Source organism: Mustela putorius, unplaced genomic scaffold, assembly GCF_011764305.1.
Source record: "Mustela putorius furo isolate JIRA1106 unplaced genomic scaffold, ASM1176430v1.1 tig00003909_pilon_pilon_pilon, whole genome shotgun sequence".
Lineage (NCBI taxonomy): Eukaryota > Metazoa > Chordata > Mammalia > Carnivora > Mustelidae > Mustela > Mustela putorius.
The window spans coordinates 40,886,392-40,901,248 of record NW_025422057.1 but is presented as its reverse complement, the minus strand read 5'-3'; the positions used below and the strand labels follow the sequence as shown (position 1 = coordinate 40,901,248).

At 42.8% G+C, this 14,857-nt stretch overlaps 1 protein-coding gene across 4 annotated transcripts in view; it reads right to left on the bottom strand.

The window, feature by feature from the left end:
• Window positions 1–14,113, bottom strand: part of FRMPD2 (FERM and PDZ domain containing 2) — a 219,170-nt gene extending 205,057 nt beyond the window's left edge. For 3 of the 4 annotated variants that reach the window (XM_045068702.1, XM_013063163.2, XM_004765827.3), the window contains exon 1: window positions 13,954–14,112. In XM_045068702.1, coding sequence (XP_044924637.1) covers window positions 13,954–13,978 — 25 coding nt within the window. In that variant the 5' untranslated portion in view covers window positions 13,979–14,112. Of the gene's footprint in view, window positions 1–13,953 lie in introns of all 4 variants that reach the window. The other variant, XR_001181748.2, reaches the window with a different exon arrangement.
• Window positions 14,114–14,857: the final 744 nt, after the last annotated feature.

Below are 14,857 nucleotides of genomic sequence, written 5' to 3'. Positions count from 1 at the left end.
AACAAATGGACAAGATTATAATCCTCAAATAGGAAATTTCTGAATCTCAAAACATCTCATGAAATACTGAATGTGTTTTCCTAATCACTTTATGACTAGGAAAAAATTGCATTAGAAGTATTTTAGGCTGCTGTGGTATATGGTGAGTGAAGACCATCATTTCAATATAGTAACTCGATAAAGGAAGGACAGACTTTTCAACAAATAGTGCTGGATCCATCATGAAAAAGAAACTTGTATCTTTTATAAAAAGTAACTCAAAACAAATCGTAGATCTAATATAGAACATAAAACTTTAAGTTCTTTTTGTTTGTTTTTATTTCTTTTCAGCGTAACAGTATTCATTGTTTTTGCACCACACTCAGTGTTCCATGCAATACGTGCCCTCCCTAATACCCACCACCTGGTTTCCCCCAACCTCCCACTCCCTGCCCCTTCAAAACCCTCAGGTTGTTTTTCAGAGTCCATATTCTCTTCTGGGTTTTTTTGGGGTTTTTTTTGTTTGTTTGTTTTGTTTTTTACAAAATAACACATCAAAGGAAATATTCAGGATCTAGGACCAGGCAAAAAGTTCTTAGGTTTGCAACCAATATCGTAGCTTAGCCTTATCAACCTGACCTGTGCTCAGAACACTTAGATTAGCCTTTAGTTGGGCAAAATCATCTAATAGGAAACCTACTTTATAATAAAGTGTTGACTATCTCATGTAATTTACTGAATAGTGTCTGAAAGCAATAACCAGAATGGATGTAAGTGTTATCAGCTGTTTACCTTCGTGACCCTGTGCCTGACAGGAAGCTTCTCCTGCTCTTGTCATGAGAGAGGAATGTAGGGAATATCCCTAGCTCAGAAAAAAAAGATCAGAATTCAAAGTTGAAGTATGTTTTCTACTGAATGTGTGTGGCTTTTGCATCGTGGTCAAATCAAACCTAAGAACTCTTTGCCTAGTTCTAGAACCTGAATAAACTCAAACCATTACAAGTCGGGGATCATCTCTATAGAAAGAACTCCCACAACTCAATGTAAAAAAGACAACCCAATTTAAAAATGATCAGAGGTGTCAGCTATACCTCAATAATAAATAAGTTAAAAGTACAATAAAAAAATAACTACAATAGGCAAAACTGAGAGTGCCACACACAATCTGGAACATATGGTCACCCAATTTTTTTTTTAATGGGCAAAGACTGTGAATAGATTACTCCAATGAAGTGCAAATAACCAGTAAGCACATGAAAAGATGCTCAACATAGTCATTAGGTAAATGCAAATCAAGACCACAATGTGATATTATTTCAGACATATAAAGATGGCTATAACCAAAAAGAAGAACAATAGTAAGTGTTAGCAGAAATGTGGAGAAGTTGAAACCATCATATATGCTGATGGAAATTTTAAATAATGTAGCCACTCTGGAAAACTGTTCAGCAGTTCTTCAAGGAGTTCATCATAGAGTTCCCAGAGGACTCAGCAATTCCACTCTTAGGTGTATACCCAAGACAAATGAAAACATGAATATCCATACCAAACATAGTATGGATACAACACCAACACATGAATATCCATAGCTTCATCCTTGGTAATATCCAAAAAGTGGAAACAACCCAAACGTTTAAGTAATGACTGAATATACAAAATGGCATACACATACGATGGAATACTATTTCACCATAAAAAGGAACAAGGTACGGTTATATGCTACAAGATGGGTGAATCTTTTTCTTAAACTGCTTTATTAAGGTATAATTGACATACAAAATACTGTATATATTTATTTATTTATTTTAAAGATTTTATTTATTTATTTGACAGACAGAGATCACAAGTAGGCAGAGAGGCAGACAGAGAGAGAGGGGGAAGAAGGCTCCCCACCAAGCAGAGAGCCCGATGCGGGGCTTGATCCCAGGGCCCTGGGATCATGACCTGAGCCGAAGACAGAGGATTTAACCCACTGAGCCACCCAGGTGCCCCCAAAATACTGTATATATTTAATGTATACAACTTGATGGGCTTGGAGATGAGTATATAGCCATGAAACACTCACTACTCTCTATGCCAAACAAGACTGATGAATCTTGAAAACAATATGCTAAGTAAAGGAAGCCAGTCACTAAACATCACATATCATATGATTTCCTTCATATGAAATGCCCAGAATGGCATAGAAAGATAAAAGAAGGAGATTAGTGCTTGGCAGGGGTTTGGGGGAAGAAGAAATGGGGAGTGCCTGCAAGTGGTATAGATTTCTTAAGGAAACGATGACAATATTCTGGAATTCACCGTGTTGGTTACACAACTTTGTGAATATACCAAAAACTTCTGAATTGTACACATTCCAAAGGTGAATTTTATGGTATGTGAATTATATCTCAATAACATTTTAAGAGAAAAGAAAGGGATGAAAAGGAACCTACAATGAAAAGTTTGTCAGTTTGATTTAATTGAGTAAAACAGGATTTAGGAATGCACATGGGAGGGATAAAACTATAAAGAAACAGAAGGATGTGGTGACTGTAGAAGTATGGATAATGGTTGCCTTTCGGGAGTAAGGGGACTATGACTGAGATGGAGAATATTGAAAGCTTTCTGGAATGGGTGCCAACGTTCTATGTCTTAGCCTTCAGAGATGGTTAAAAGGTGTTCACTTTAGGGGCGCCTGGGTGGCTCTGTGGGTTGAGCCTCTGCCTTCGGCTCAGGTCATGATCTCAGGGTCCTGGGATCGAGCCCTGCATCCGGTTCTCTGCTCGGCAGGGAGACTGCTTCCTCCTCTCTCTCTCTCTGCCTGCCTCTCTGACTATTTGTGATCTGTCAAATAAAATCTTTAAAAAAAAAAAAAAAAGGTCATCTGGATGTCTTCTTTGCAGAAAAAGATGTCCATCAACAGATGAATGGATCAAGAAGATGTGGTATATATACACAATGGAATACTATGCAGCCATCAAAAGAAATGAAATCTTGCCATTTGCGACAACATGGATGGAACTAGAGCGTATCATGCTTAGCGAAATAAGTCAAGCAGAGAAAGACAACTATCATATGATCTCCCTGATATGAGGAAGTGGTGATGCAACATGGGGGCTTAAGTGGGTAGGAGAAGAATAAATGAAACAAGATGGGATTGGGAGGGAGACAAGCCATAAGTGACTCTTAATCTCACAAAACAAACTGAGGGTTGCTGGGGGGAGGGGGTTTGGGAGAAGGGGGTGGGATTATGGACATTGGGGAGGGTATGTGCTTTGGTGAGTGCTGTGAAGTGTGTAAACCTGGTGATTCACAGACCTGTACCCCTGGGGATAAAAATATATGTTTATAAAAAATAAAAAATTAAATTAAAAAAAAAAAGTGTTCACTTTAGAATGACCCATTAAGGGGCACCTGGGTGACTCAGTCATTAAGCGTCTGACTTGGGCTCGGGTCATGATCCCAGGGTCCTGGAATCAAGGCCCACATCAGGCTCTCTGCTCGGCAGGAAATCTACTTTTCCCTCTCCCGCTCCCCCTGCTTGTGTTCCCTCTCTCGCTGTATCTCCCTCTGTCACATAAATAAATAAAATCTTTTTAAAAAGAAAGAAAGAAAAAAAGGATGACCCTTTAAGCTACACATTTGTTGTAATGATTCTCTGTGTCTGTTCTCCTACAATAAAAGTTTAAAACAATTTTGAGCGTTGCCCTGCTGAAAATATTTTCAGACAAATCCCCAAAAAAGCACTCTCTTTCCACCTCCTTTCTTAAAATATAAATCCAACGATGTTCATCAGTTATGTTAAACTTATCTGAAGGGAATTATCCTGAAATCCTGCCAACAAATTCTAACCAGCTAAAAGGCCCAATCATTCTTTCCATCTAGGAGAACCTCCACCATCTAGAAGGGCACATAACTGATCAGGTGGGCCAGCCAGACACCCTCTCGGTTGTTAGAGATAAGAGTTCCCTGAGGCTTGAACTTGCCATTCTCGTGGCTGGAAGCGTCAGGGATTTACAGCTTCCACATCAAAGGCAACCCCAAACACGGGAGGTAATGCCAGCAAACTAGTCATCATCCTCTCTATTAAAACAAAACAAAAGACAACTGTTCCTTTTGTTCCAGTGCATACACATGATCCCACTGCAGAAAAAAATGTCTGCATTCCACTTCTCTGTACAAGCTCTATCCAACCCGTGTCACAGGTGACCTTTACATTCTGCCCACTGGAGTAAAGGGATGCCTAGAGGGAGGGCCAACAGTTGGGAACCATTGGTAGCTCTGGATTTCCATGGCAGCCCTGACTGCACTCCCCAACTCTGATAGGGAGCAACCTGTTTAGGGACACTTTGACTCCATTCCAGTCTGCCAGCCCTCAAGGAGCCACCTAAATTTATATGAACGTTGTAATCTCTGTCTGATTGCCAGTTCCGTTTCAGAGCCAGCTGGTACTGACAACACAAGGATACAGTTGGTGGGGTTGAACTGTACGCCAGGCACTGTTTCCATTGTTTGGTGCCCACCAGTCCCGGCCTCTGAGGCAGCCACCATCAGCCTTGTTCCAACATGCTGGGGTGCCTCTGGGCTTGCCTCCAAGTGTTTCTACACAGTCTGCTATACCGTGAACTAAAAGGGGACCATTAACTATCTAAAGGATGGAGAGATCCCACCCCCCAGATAAGCCCTGTCTTCCTGCCAGTGAGGAAGCTCAGGGAAAGCGTCCAGCCCATGGGCGTGCTTTTGGGAGGCAGCTCTGTTGTCAACCCTCGTGTCGCTTTCCCTTCCCAGGCTCCCCTCCATGGGCCAAGACCTCCGTATTGACTTGATTCTCTGAAGGCTTCTGCAGTCATCTGCTAACCCCAAGGTCTCCTCCATCTGAAGCCTTGTTGCCATTCAGGGATCTCCTTGGTCTCCCTTCCGTAAGTTCCCACACTAGGGTGCATCCTGGCTCCGGGGACTCTCCTGCAGAGGCTTCTGGCTTCCAGCAGCCCCTCCTGTCTACTCTGGCTCAGCCTGGAAGCTCTGTCCATGCACTTGACCTCTTTGCCTCTGCCATCTGTTTATTTAACAAGTACTTACCATGGAGCTAGTATACTTTAAGCTACAAACAGAAAGGTAAAAATATGCCATCCTACCCTCACAGTTCTTACGTTCTGGTGGGGATGGGCAGATGGGGACAGATACTGAAAGCGGAAACAGATAAACAAAATACGTTCAAAGAGAGACAGCCTATGAAGAACAAGGAGACAAGGGGACTAGGACACACTTGAACATGCCCTGCGAGCTGAGGCCTGATGGCTGAGAAGGTGCTGGCTGCAGGAAAAACTTTCCAGACAGAGAGAACAAAGGGCACAACATGTCGGGGTTCGATAGATTTTAAGAACAGAGAAGCAGGCTGGGCAGGAGCATGGTGAGGAAGGTGATCAAGGAGACCCAGAGGTGTGTGGGGGAGTCACACAGCTGGCCAGGTGCCCCTCTGCCTCACTTCTCAGGATAAGAAAGGAGTTGGCACGATTGTCTAGGAGCAATAGGAAACTTGGCCTGCCCACTAGCTTGCAGAAGAGCAAGGCCCAGCAGAAGACTTTCTGAGACAATCATGCCACTGACTATTGACTAGGGCTGAGAGGGAAGAATTGGTTTCATCTCCAGCTTCCTAATTGCTTGGCTGTGCGAGCTTGGGCACAGAGCATATATATACTTAACCTTTCTGAGCCTCAGTCTTGTCATCTGGAAAATGGGGTTAATCATAGCAGCTACCTCATGTAAATGTTAAGAGATTATATTAATAGGTTCAGTATGTAAAAGGTAATGAATATATCTTATTTCCCTTCTCTTTCCATCTCTGCTCCAACCACCCAGAGAGGGATTTTAAGCATCAGAGCTGCTGAGAAGTTTCCAAGTATGAGATTCTCAAGATATGGTGCTAATTGTTTCCATCTGTCTGCCAGGATTGAGGTGCTATAAACATCCCATTTTAAGCCTTAGCAAAATGCCTAAAATATCTCAATGTCCCCAAAATAGACACCCCAGAGAGGAACCAGGAAAGGATGTGGAGCTCCCGGGGAATCAAAGCTCTCAGAATGATCCTTTTTTCCCTCCTCCTTTTGGTCCTTGTGTCTCCTTTCATTCCCTCTCCCTTTGGACACTCATTAAAAATCATCTGCCAGCACTCAGACCAAAATCTAAGCAAAACTTTCCAGAAAACAAATGGCATCCTCCCCCCAAGAGGAAAAGACAGCTTCTGCCTCATCTGGTCTCTGTTTAAAGGACTAAAGGTGCCAGGGCTCTTAACTTCCAGAAATCTTCTACAGGGTTCTCCTCGAAACTTGATCTCAAGTGGGTAATGGATGAAATTGTGCCAGTACTGTACACTTCACACAGACCCTGCCCTAGTCTCCAATATAAATACTGTCGCACCAATGTGGTATGACCTTGAACAAGTAACCTCTCAAAATCTCTTTCCTCCACTATAAAATGGAGATGATACTTCTTACCTTTCAAGGTGGTTGTGAGAAACAGAAAAACTAATGAAAAAATGGCAACTAGAAGATATCTTAACTTTCCTTCAGTCTTCCGAGAGGGAACCTTGCATTTCTAGATAAGAGAATGAATCCTGAAGTACAAGAAAATATTCAGAGTATAGAGTAGTGTTTCTCCCATTATCCGTCTTTTATGTAACATTTTCCCAATATTTGCTATATTACCTGTGCTTATAAGGCAAGTTTTTTAAAGTACATTCATTTTAAGGGGAAACTGCATGTTGTTATAGGAAATGGAATATTAGTATAATTAGACATAAATAGAAGGTAATTATAACTGTTTTTTTTTAAATCATTGAATTCTTGCCAAATAATATTGCCCTCCAGTGAGCCCAAAGCTTGGTCTTTCATTGTGAAAGGAGCAATTAGTTTGAGAAATGGGAAGGCCCATGTTTCTGGACAGACTTTTCTTCTTGACATAATCCAAAGAATTTAAGTAAAATGTCAAACACATAACTCAATGTGATCAATGCAGTTCCTGTTCCACCTGTGTTCTCTGGTCCAGCCTGCCCCTTGGGAAGCCCTGTGCCATCCTTTATAAGGTCTCAGGGCCAGTTTTTTTTTTTTCCCCCTCTCAGGGCCAGTTTTAATATAATCTGTACTCAGAGTGGACTGATTGAGTCCTCACCAATTTTACTTAAAGGTAATGCTTTCTAAGGAGAATGGCTCTTCGCAGCTTATGAAATTTCCAGACATTTTTGTGATTCCCACAAAAATTTTGTGATTCCCACAAAAATCCTTCAAAGGATTCCTTCAAAGGCAAGGCAATATGATCTTCATATCCAAATAAAGAAACTGAGACATTAACTGATTTAAGATCCCAAAACTCTGGCTAGTAAGTGCTATTTAAATTTCTAAAGTTGGGGACAGTGGGGTTGTAAGCTAACAAGACTAATTAAAGCTACATATGTTTAAATCGTTATTCAATTTATTAAAGTTCTGTATTCTAGATGAGAATCAATCTTGCTAGGTTCATGAGAATGGTCTGGTATTTCAGGGTGGGTGTTTTGGACCCTAAGCAGGACAGAAAAATAACAATAAAAAAATAAAATAAATTTGTGAATTTTAATAGCTACTGTCTTTTCTTGAGCCTTTAAATTCAGCTTAAAACTATTTTTTAAAAGATTTATTTACTTGGGGCGCCTGGGTGGCTCAGTGGGTTAAGCCGCTGCCTTCGGCTCAGGTCATGATCTCAGGGTCCTGGGATCGAGTCCCGCATCGGGCTCTCTGCTCGGCAGGGAGCCTGCTTCCCTCTCTCTCTCTCGCTCTGCCTGCCTATCCATCTACTTGTGATTTCTCTCTGTCAAATAAATAAATAAAATCTTTAAAAAAAAAAAGATTTATTTACTTATTTGACACACACACACACACACACATATATATAGAGAGAGAGAGAGCACAAGCAGGGGTAGCAGCAGAGGGAGAGGGAAAATCGACTCCCCACAGAGCAGGGAGCCTGATGTGGGGCTCAATTCTGGGATCCTAGGATTATGATCTGAGCTGAAGGCAGATGCTTAACGGCGCCACCCAGGGGCCCCCAGCATTAAAGTACTAAGATCCATTCATCTGCGGACGCCTGAGTGGCTCAGCCGGTTAAGCGTCTGACTCTTGATTTCTGCTCAGGTCATGATCTGAAGGTCATGAGCTCAAGCCCCACATCAGGCTCCTCACTGAGCACAGAGTCTGCTTAAGATTCTCCCTCTCTCCCACTGTCCCTCATCCTCCTCGCACACTTGTGAGCATGCCCTCTCTCTAGAGAAAAAAAAAAAAACATTCATCTGAGATTTATATATAAAAAGAACCACTTTACATATTTTATTAATGTACCAATAATTCATAATGTAACTATGCAGTTCTGCAAAGAACCCGTTATATATATATATATACATATATATATTTGAATATATTTATTTATGTATTCATTTCTTTAAATTGGCTTACATGACAGTGGGGCTGACAAGGCTGAAATCCATAGGACAGACTAGCAGGTAGAAACTTGGGAAGGAGTTGATGCTGATGCTGTAGTCTTGAGGCAGAATTTATTCTCCACTGGGGGAGCTTCAGTTTTTAAGGTCCTTCAACTATTTGGCGGAGGGCTACCCACATTATCAAGGATATGGCCCTTAATTTAATGTCGACTGATTATAGATGTTAATCCCATCTATAAAACACCTTCATGGCAAGAGTCTTACCACTGCCTCAACCCAGTCTCCATTCTACAGAGCTCTCTTCCTGAAACACATTTGCCCATGTTACTCCTCCACATTAAAACCTTCACTGGCTATTTCCCGTAGAATCATTTCTGTTTCCTGCCTCCTGAACAAGGCTTATGGGATCTCCAGTCCACCCCTCCAGACTGAGCTCCAGCCCCTTCCCCCTGCCTCCATAGCTTCTCCAGCTCCAGAAGAATCACAGCTCTCTCAACTCCTGTCCGTCCCAGTGCCCAGTGCCAGGTGGGGACACTCCTGCCTGGAGTCCTTTCTTCCCTGTAGGCTGAATGACTGAGAAAGTCAATGAATAAGCAGGGAGTGGCCTTATTCTGAGAACCAGCATCATATAGAAAAGACGCCGATACAAGAAATAAATGGGGTACTTTTATCACTTTCTCTGCGTGTCTAACACGTTTCCTGTCTCGGCAGACACTTTGCCACACTTCTTTAACCTATGGAGAAGTACATTCTTAATTAAAAAAAAAAAATGTATGTGAAAGAGAGAGAGTACAAGTGCACAAGCAGGCGGCAGGGCAGAGGGAGAGGGAGAAGCAGACTCCCCCATGAGCACAGAGCCTGACTCAGGGTCTTGATCCCAGGACCCCAAGATCATGACCTGAGCAGAAAGTAGACAGTTAACTGATGGAGCCACCCAGGCATCTGTGGAGAAGTAAGTTCTGACAGCTTAGTCTCAAAATCTACCACTTGACTCATATCAGCCCCCCCAAAACTGGTCCTTTTCCACCATTCTGTAGCTCTCCTCCCTCCCTTCCTTCACTCCCTACTCTATTTCCAATGATATTGGGCTATCATGACTGTTTTACATCAAGAAGTTACAGGGAAAAGGAGGTAGAGCAGTAGAACCAAGGCAAGGGGGGGGAAAGGTAATTAGAAATAGAGCTGCCAGGGACCAAGAATGAGATGAAGACCAAGACTGGGGAAGGAGAGTTAGTCAGACAGTCCCAAGCATTGAACTCAGGGCCAGTAAACACTGAGAGGAAAATGGAAATAGCGAAGCACAGTGACTGCAAGGGCAGTTTGCAAGGTCAGAGTTGGCCTGACCTCTGTCTGCCTTGGGTAACTTATTTTTTTTTTCCCCTTCACTCATCTATAACCTGAGTTATTGTATCTGACACACAGTAGCTTCTCAATAAACTATAAACTTTTCATAGGATTAATGCTGAATACAAAGAGAGCACAGGGGATAGGGTGGGGACAAGCCCACAGAACTGGACATTTTGAAAGCAGAAATGGCTTCATCCCTGGTGCTGCAGGTGGCACTGACCCCAGTCACAGTGTGACTCAGACTAGCCGTAAGGCCATCACCTGGGAACTTGTTAGGAAAGGCAGACTCGGGCCTTTCCTGGGTCCTCTGGGTCAGAATCTATATTTTGGCAGGATCACCAGATGGTTCATCAGCCCATTATAAGTTACAGAGAGGACTACCTGAGGTCCCATTGCTTATTTGGAAGAACAAGGTACAGGTGGGCAATGGCCGCAGCCAGCTAGAATTTGGAGGTAGAATGACAAATAGGGCTTGTCAATGCTCTGGGTACTTGGGTAATGACTCTTTTAGATTGATGGGGAGGAATTTGGTGGAGGACTTATGAAGTGAGGCCATGAACCTGGGCCAGCTACATAGTATCAGGTGGGCTTGGGTGGCCTGAACACGGAAACCGTGAGTGCCTGTAAAAGGGGACAATACGTGAAAGAAGATGACTACTGAGGGGGGAGAGATGGTCATCAGGACTGTTCTCATATGTGCTCCTGTGTGCCCCACCAAGAGCACTCCCTTGGTCCAGCCAGACCCTCTGAGTATGGCCTGTCCTTCCTCTATAACCTCAAATCCATGGAGCATGACTGATACAGAGGCAGCATGGGCAAGGGGCAGCACCCAAGAAGATTTGCATCACTTTCCAGATATTCCCGAAGGCTTAAAACACAGTTTGAAGAGAGTAGTATTACACTCACTTTCTAGAAAAGCAAAGTAAACATTGCCTTCAAAATAAAAGGATTAATGCATACAAACTCAGCCAAAATGAATTCCATCAAGCACTGATATGTCAGACCTGAGGATTTAGATGCTAGGAATTCAAAGTATAGGACCCACTCCTTTTCCATCGGGGCTCACCGGTAGGGGAATGAGCACAGATTCTGTAGGTATCTGAAAAAATCCAGTGACTTCTCTGCAAGACTGCAAATAGCGGGGCACCTATGTGGCTCAGTCAGTCGAGGGTCTGCCTTTGGCTCAGGTCATGATCTCAGGGTCTGCTTCTCCCTCTCTCTCTGCCCCTCCCCACCCCCAACTTGTGCTCTCTTCCTCTCTCTCTCAAATAAGTGAATAAAATCTTGAAAAAAGAAAAAGAGACTGCAAATAGCTCTCAACCTTCTCCACTCTGTATTTAAATCCAAGGTTATCTTTCTATGTTGGTCTTTTCAAAAACTCTAACATTGCTTTTGTACCTCTGGATCCAGTCGTGTATTTCTTATTTTGGTGAGTGGTATGTTGGTCCATAGAGAAAAGCATATTCTTTTTAATTCATTTCTTGGTCCTTACTTCTCCCATCCTTGATAATCATATTCCCATCCCTATGGATTCCACCTCTTTAAAATTCTCTAGGATCCCATGCTGTGCTGAAGAAGGTTCCTACTCACTAATGAGAGCCCATAATTAAATCTCCAGGAGTTTTGCAAGATGGTTGTTAAACATAGCCATTGTAAATTTTTTAAAAAGTCATATAAACTTCTAATTAAATAAATTACATTCATAATATACTCAAAACCCCTGATTTTCCTAATTATCTGACTATATTTCAGTAGTGTCTATGCTCTTCAGTTCCTTTAAATCAACTGCATTTCTGTGGCAGAAATACTATATAATGATGTGGTAGTATATATCTTTTCAAACTTTGTGTTTAGTGTTGCATCTTGGGAACTTGGAATTGACCACAGAGAAAGTATTTACACCTCAGAAATTGGCAGAAACGACACATCAGGGCTTGGTTTATGGTTTTGTTTATTATCTAGACTTAAGAAAATGATGGAGAAAGTGTTAATTCAGATTAAACCTAAAAGTGTTTCATGTCTAGATCTGTTGTATTATGAATAGCACAAAAACTGAGGAAATGTTCTTCCAGAATTCAAAAACTATTATCCAATTCAGCAGTCACTCATGTCATTGACAAATGAGTGGAGTTAAAACATTCACCTTCATTGCTTAGCTTTCTTCTTATTCGTCAGTGTAAACAGAATAGCAGCCAACATTCATGTTGCGGCTATACTCATTGGTCAGTCGCAACCATAGGCTTGATGTCAGAGTTCAACAAAATCAATGTATGCAGTCTGTGTGAACAGACCGGCTATATGAAATTTGGAATAAAGAATCATATATTTTGCAACTTACCAATTATGCTACATGCACATCCTTCATATAAATACAATTTATAGGGGCACCTGGGTGGCTCAGTTAAGCCTCTGCCTTCGGCTCAGGTCATGATCTCAGGGTCCTGGGATCCAGCCCTGCATCGGGTGCTCTGCTCAGCGGGGAGCCTGCTTCCTCCTCTCTCTCTGCCTGCCTCTCTGCCTACTTGTGATCTCTCTCTGTCAAATAAATAAATAAAATCTTTTAATAAATAAATACAATTCATAATAAACTTATACATGTGTAGATGTATGCATGTTTTTTTATCTTCCTTTTTGCAGTGTTGGCAGCCTCTGCTTGGAGAGTCTATACATCCCCACTGCTGTTTCCTTAGGTTAATCTGGCTGTCATTATCCCAAGGCTTCATCCCTTCCAACCCCACATGTATTACTGCCAGAATAGTCTTTCTAATACTTAAATGCAATCATGACATCCCCTCATTACAATGATCGATGGCTTTCCAGAAATTTCTGAATGGAATGCAAAACATGGAAAGCTTTCCTTGCTCTGCTCTGTTCACCTCTGCAGCCTCCTTTCTACTCAGATGCCCATATTCACACTTCACTACAGTTACACCACGCTGCCTGTTGTTCCCAGAATACGCTCTACTTATTCATACCACTGGGCTCTTGCGCATGCTTTCCTCTGCCTGGAACAGCTTGCCCCAACTCCTCTCCTCTCACCTCCTGCAAGCTCCCACCTGGCTTTCAAAGTGCGCTCACACACCATCTCTTCCAGGACCCTGTACCACTCCGACCCTTGCTACTGCCAACCCTTGTCATACAGGCTCACCCCATGGGCTCCCACACTCACATGGAAGATCCCTCGAGCAGAGACAGGTGTCCCCAGCACTTAGCACTTGGCTGGGCAGCAGGATATACCTTGCTGAACTGATTAATTCGTCAACTTCAACTCTAACCTACAGCAAACAACAGCATGTAGCCAGGAGAAATACTCACACCTCATCTCTGAATTTAGTTGTTACTTAAAAAACAAAAGTCACAGGGTGCCTGGGTGATTTAGTCATTAGGTGTCTGCCTTTGGCCCAGGTCATGATCCTGTGGTCCTGGGATCGAGCCCCAAGTCGGGGGTCCCTGCTCAGTGGGGAACCTGCGTCTCCCTCTCCCACTTTCCCAGCGTGTGTTCCCTGTCTTACTGTCTCTCTCTCTGTCGAATAAAAAAAAAATAAAATCTTAAAAAAAAAAGAAAAGAAAAGAAAAGGAAAAAAACGAAGTTAGATGAACCATTCACACTTTTTCCCATTGTTTTCTGAGAGTCGATTAGAGAAAGCCTGAGACTAAAGCTCTGACCTTCTTTAAACATAACCAAAATACCCATTTCTGGAAGATGGTGATAGTTATATCATTTATTGGGCTACTTCTCTGCTTCAAGCATTGTGCTAAATGCCTGACATATGTCACCTCATGTATCCCCAGTAACACTACAATGTAGGTACCATTATCCTCCCCATTTTACAGATGAGGAAACTGAGTCTCTGGAAAATTAAAATATTTGCTTTGAATTTGAATTTGCTAACAGAGGCTGAGTCTCAAAGAAATGATTCACACAAGGGTTAGTCTGCCTCTGAACCCCGTGTTTTCTCTGCCAAGCCCATTCTTTACTGCTTTAAAGCAAATTCATCATTTGAATCAGGCCCCACTAGTAGCCTAGACCATATAATACTCCAAATAATACGGCAGAGTCACTCACACAGGCCTTAGTCCAGTTGTGTTTTCTTTGTTCCCAACACCCAAAGCTAGTAAAAAGATTTGCCCTTCACCTGGCCCAGCTTTACAGAAGAAAAGTGAACACGGAGAAGTACCTGTGTCCTGAGGCAGAGGCTGCATCTGAAAGTCTCCGTGCGCGATCAGTTCTAAGCCTTCATCAGGGACAATTTTCCAACACAGAGCAGGGATCTCTTGCTCCTCTCTGCAGAGCTGCTGTGGCCACTGGCGCTGCTGCCTCTGTTTACTGTTTGTTACTAAGCACTTGGCTGCCCAGGGAGGGAGTCAGCAAAGGGCCTTCTCTTTCCTGCCACTTGCTTTCTTGCCCTGAGCCCCAGGCAGTCTCTGACCTGTTCACAGACAGAGCCACCCCCAAGGTGGGTGACCCGAGGGAGAGCTTGTAAGAGCTCAAATGGATTAGGTGCCACTGAAGACAATAGGATTGTGGCTCAGCAGGGGTTTTGCATGGATGTTGCTTTATTTCCTGATCCAATCAAAAGAAAGGACCCTGCGAGGAACCAGGGGGCCGCCAAGAACAGAGCCTTAGTCTCATTTATTCCATGGCCCTCCCTGCACTTCACTAGGCCCAGGCTTTGGACCCGCACCCTACAGGGTAGAGTAAGGTGCAAGATCCTGGTGAGGAATGATGACTTGGAGCTGCCAGGGGGAACGCAAGAGGAATGTGGGTGTGGTTGCTACACACAAAAAAAATTAATAATAACAATAATATAAGTAACTCCACAAACAAAGAGGGCAAGAGGAAACTTTTGGAGGTGATGGATATGTCTATGGCATAGATTCTAGTGTTGCTTTCACAGGTGGATACTTAACCTTCAGACTCATCACCTTAAATAAATACATTAAATATACACAGCTCTTTGGACATCAATCATACCTCAATAAAATGTTCTGTTTTGTGTTGGAGAAAAGTAGGGGCGCCTGGGTGGCTCAGTCATTACACGTTTGCCTTCAGTTCAGGTCATGATCCCAGGGTTCTGGGAT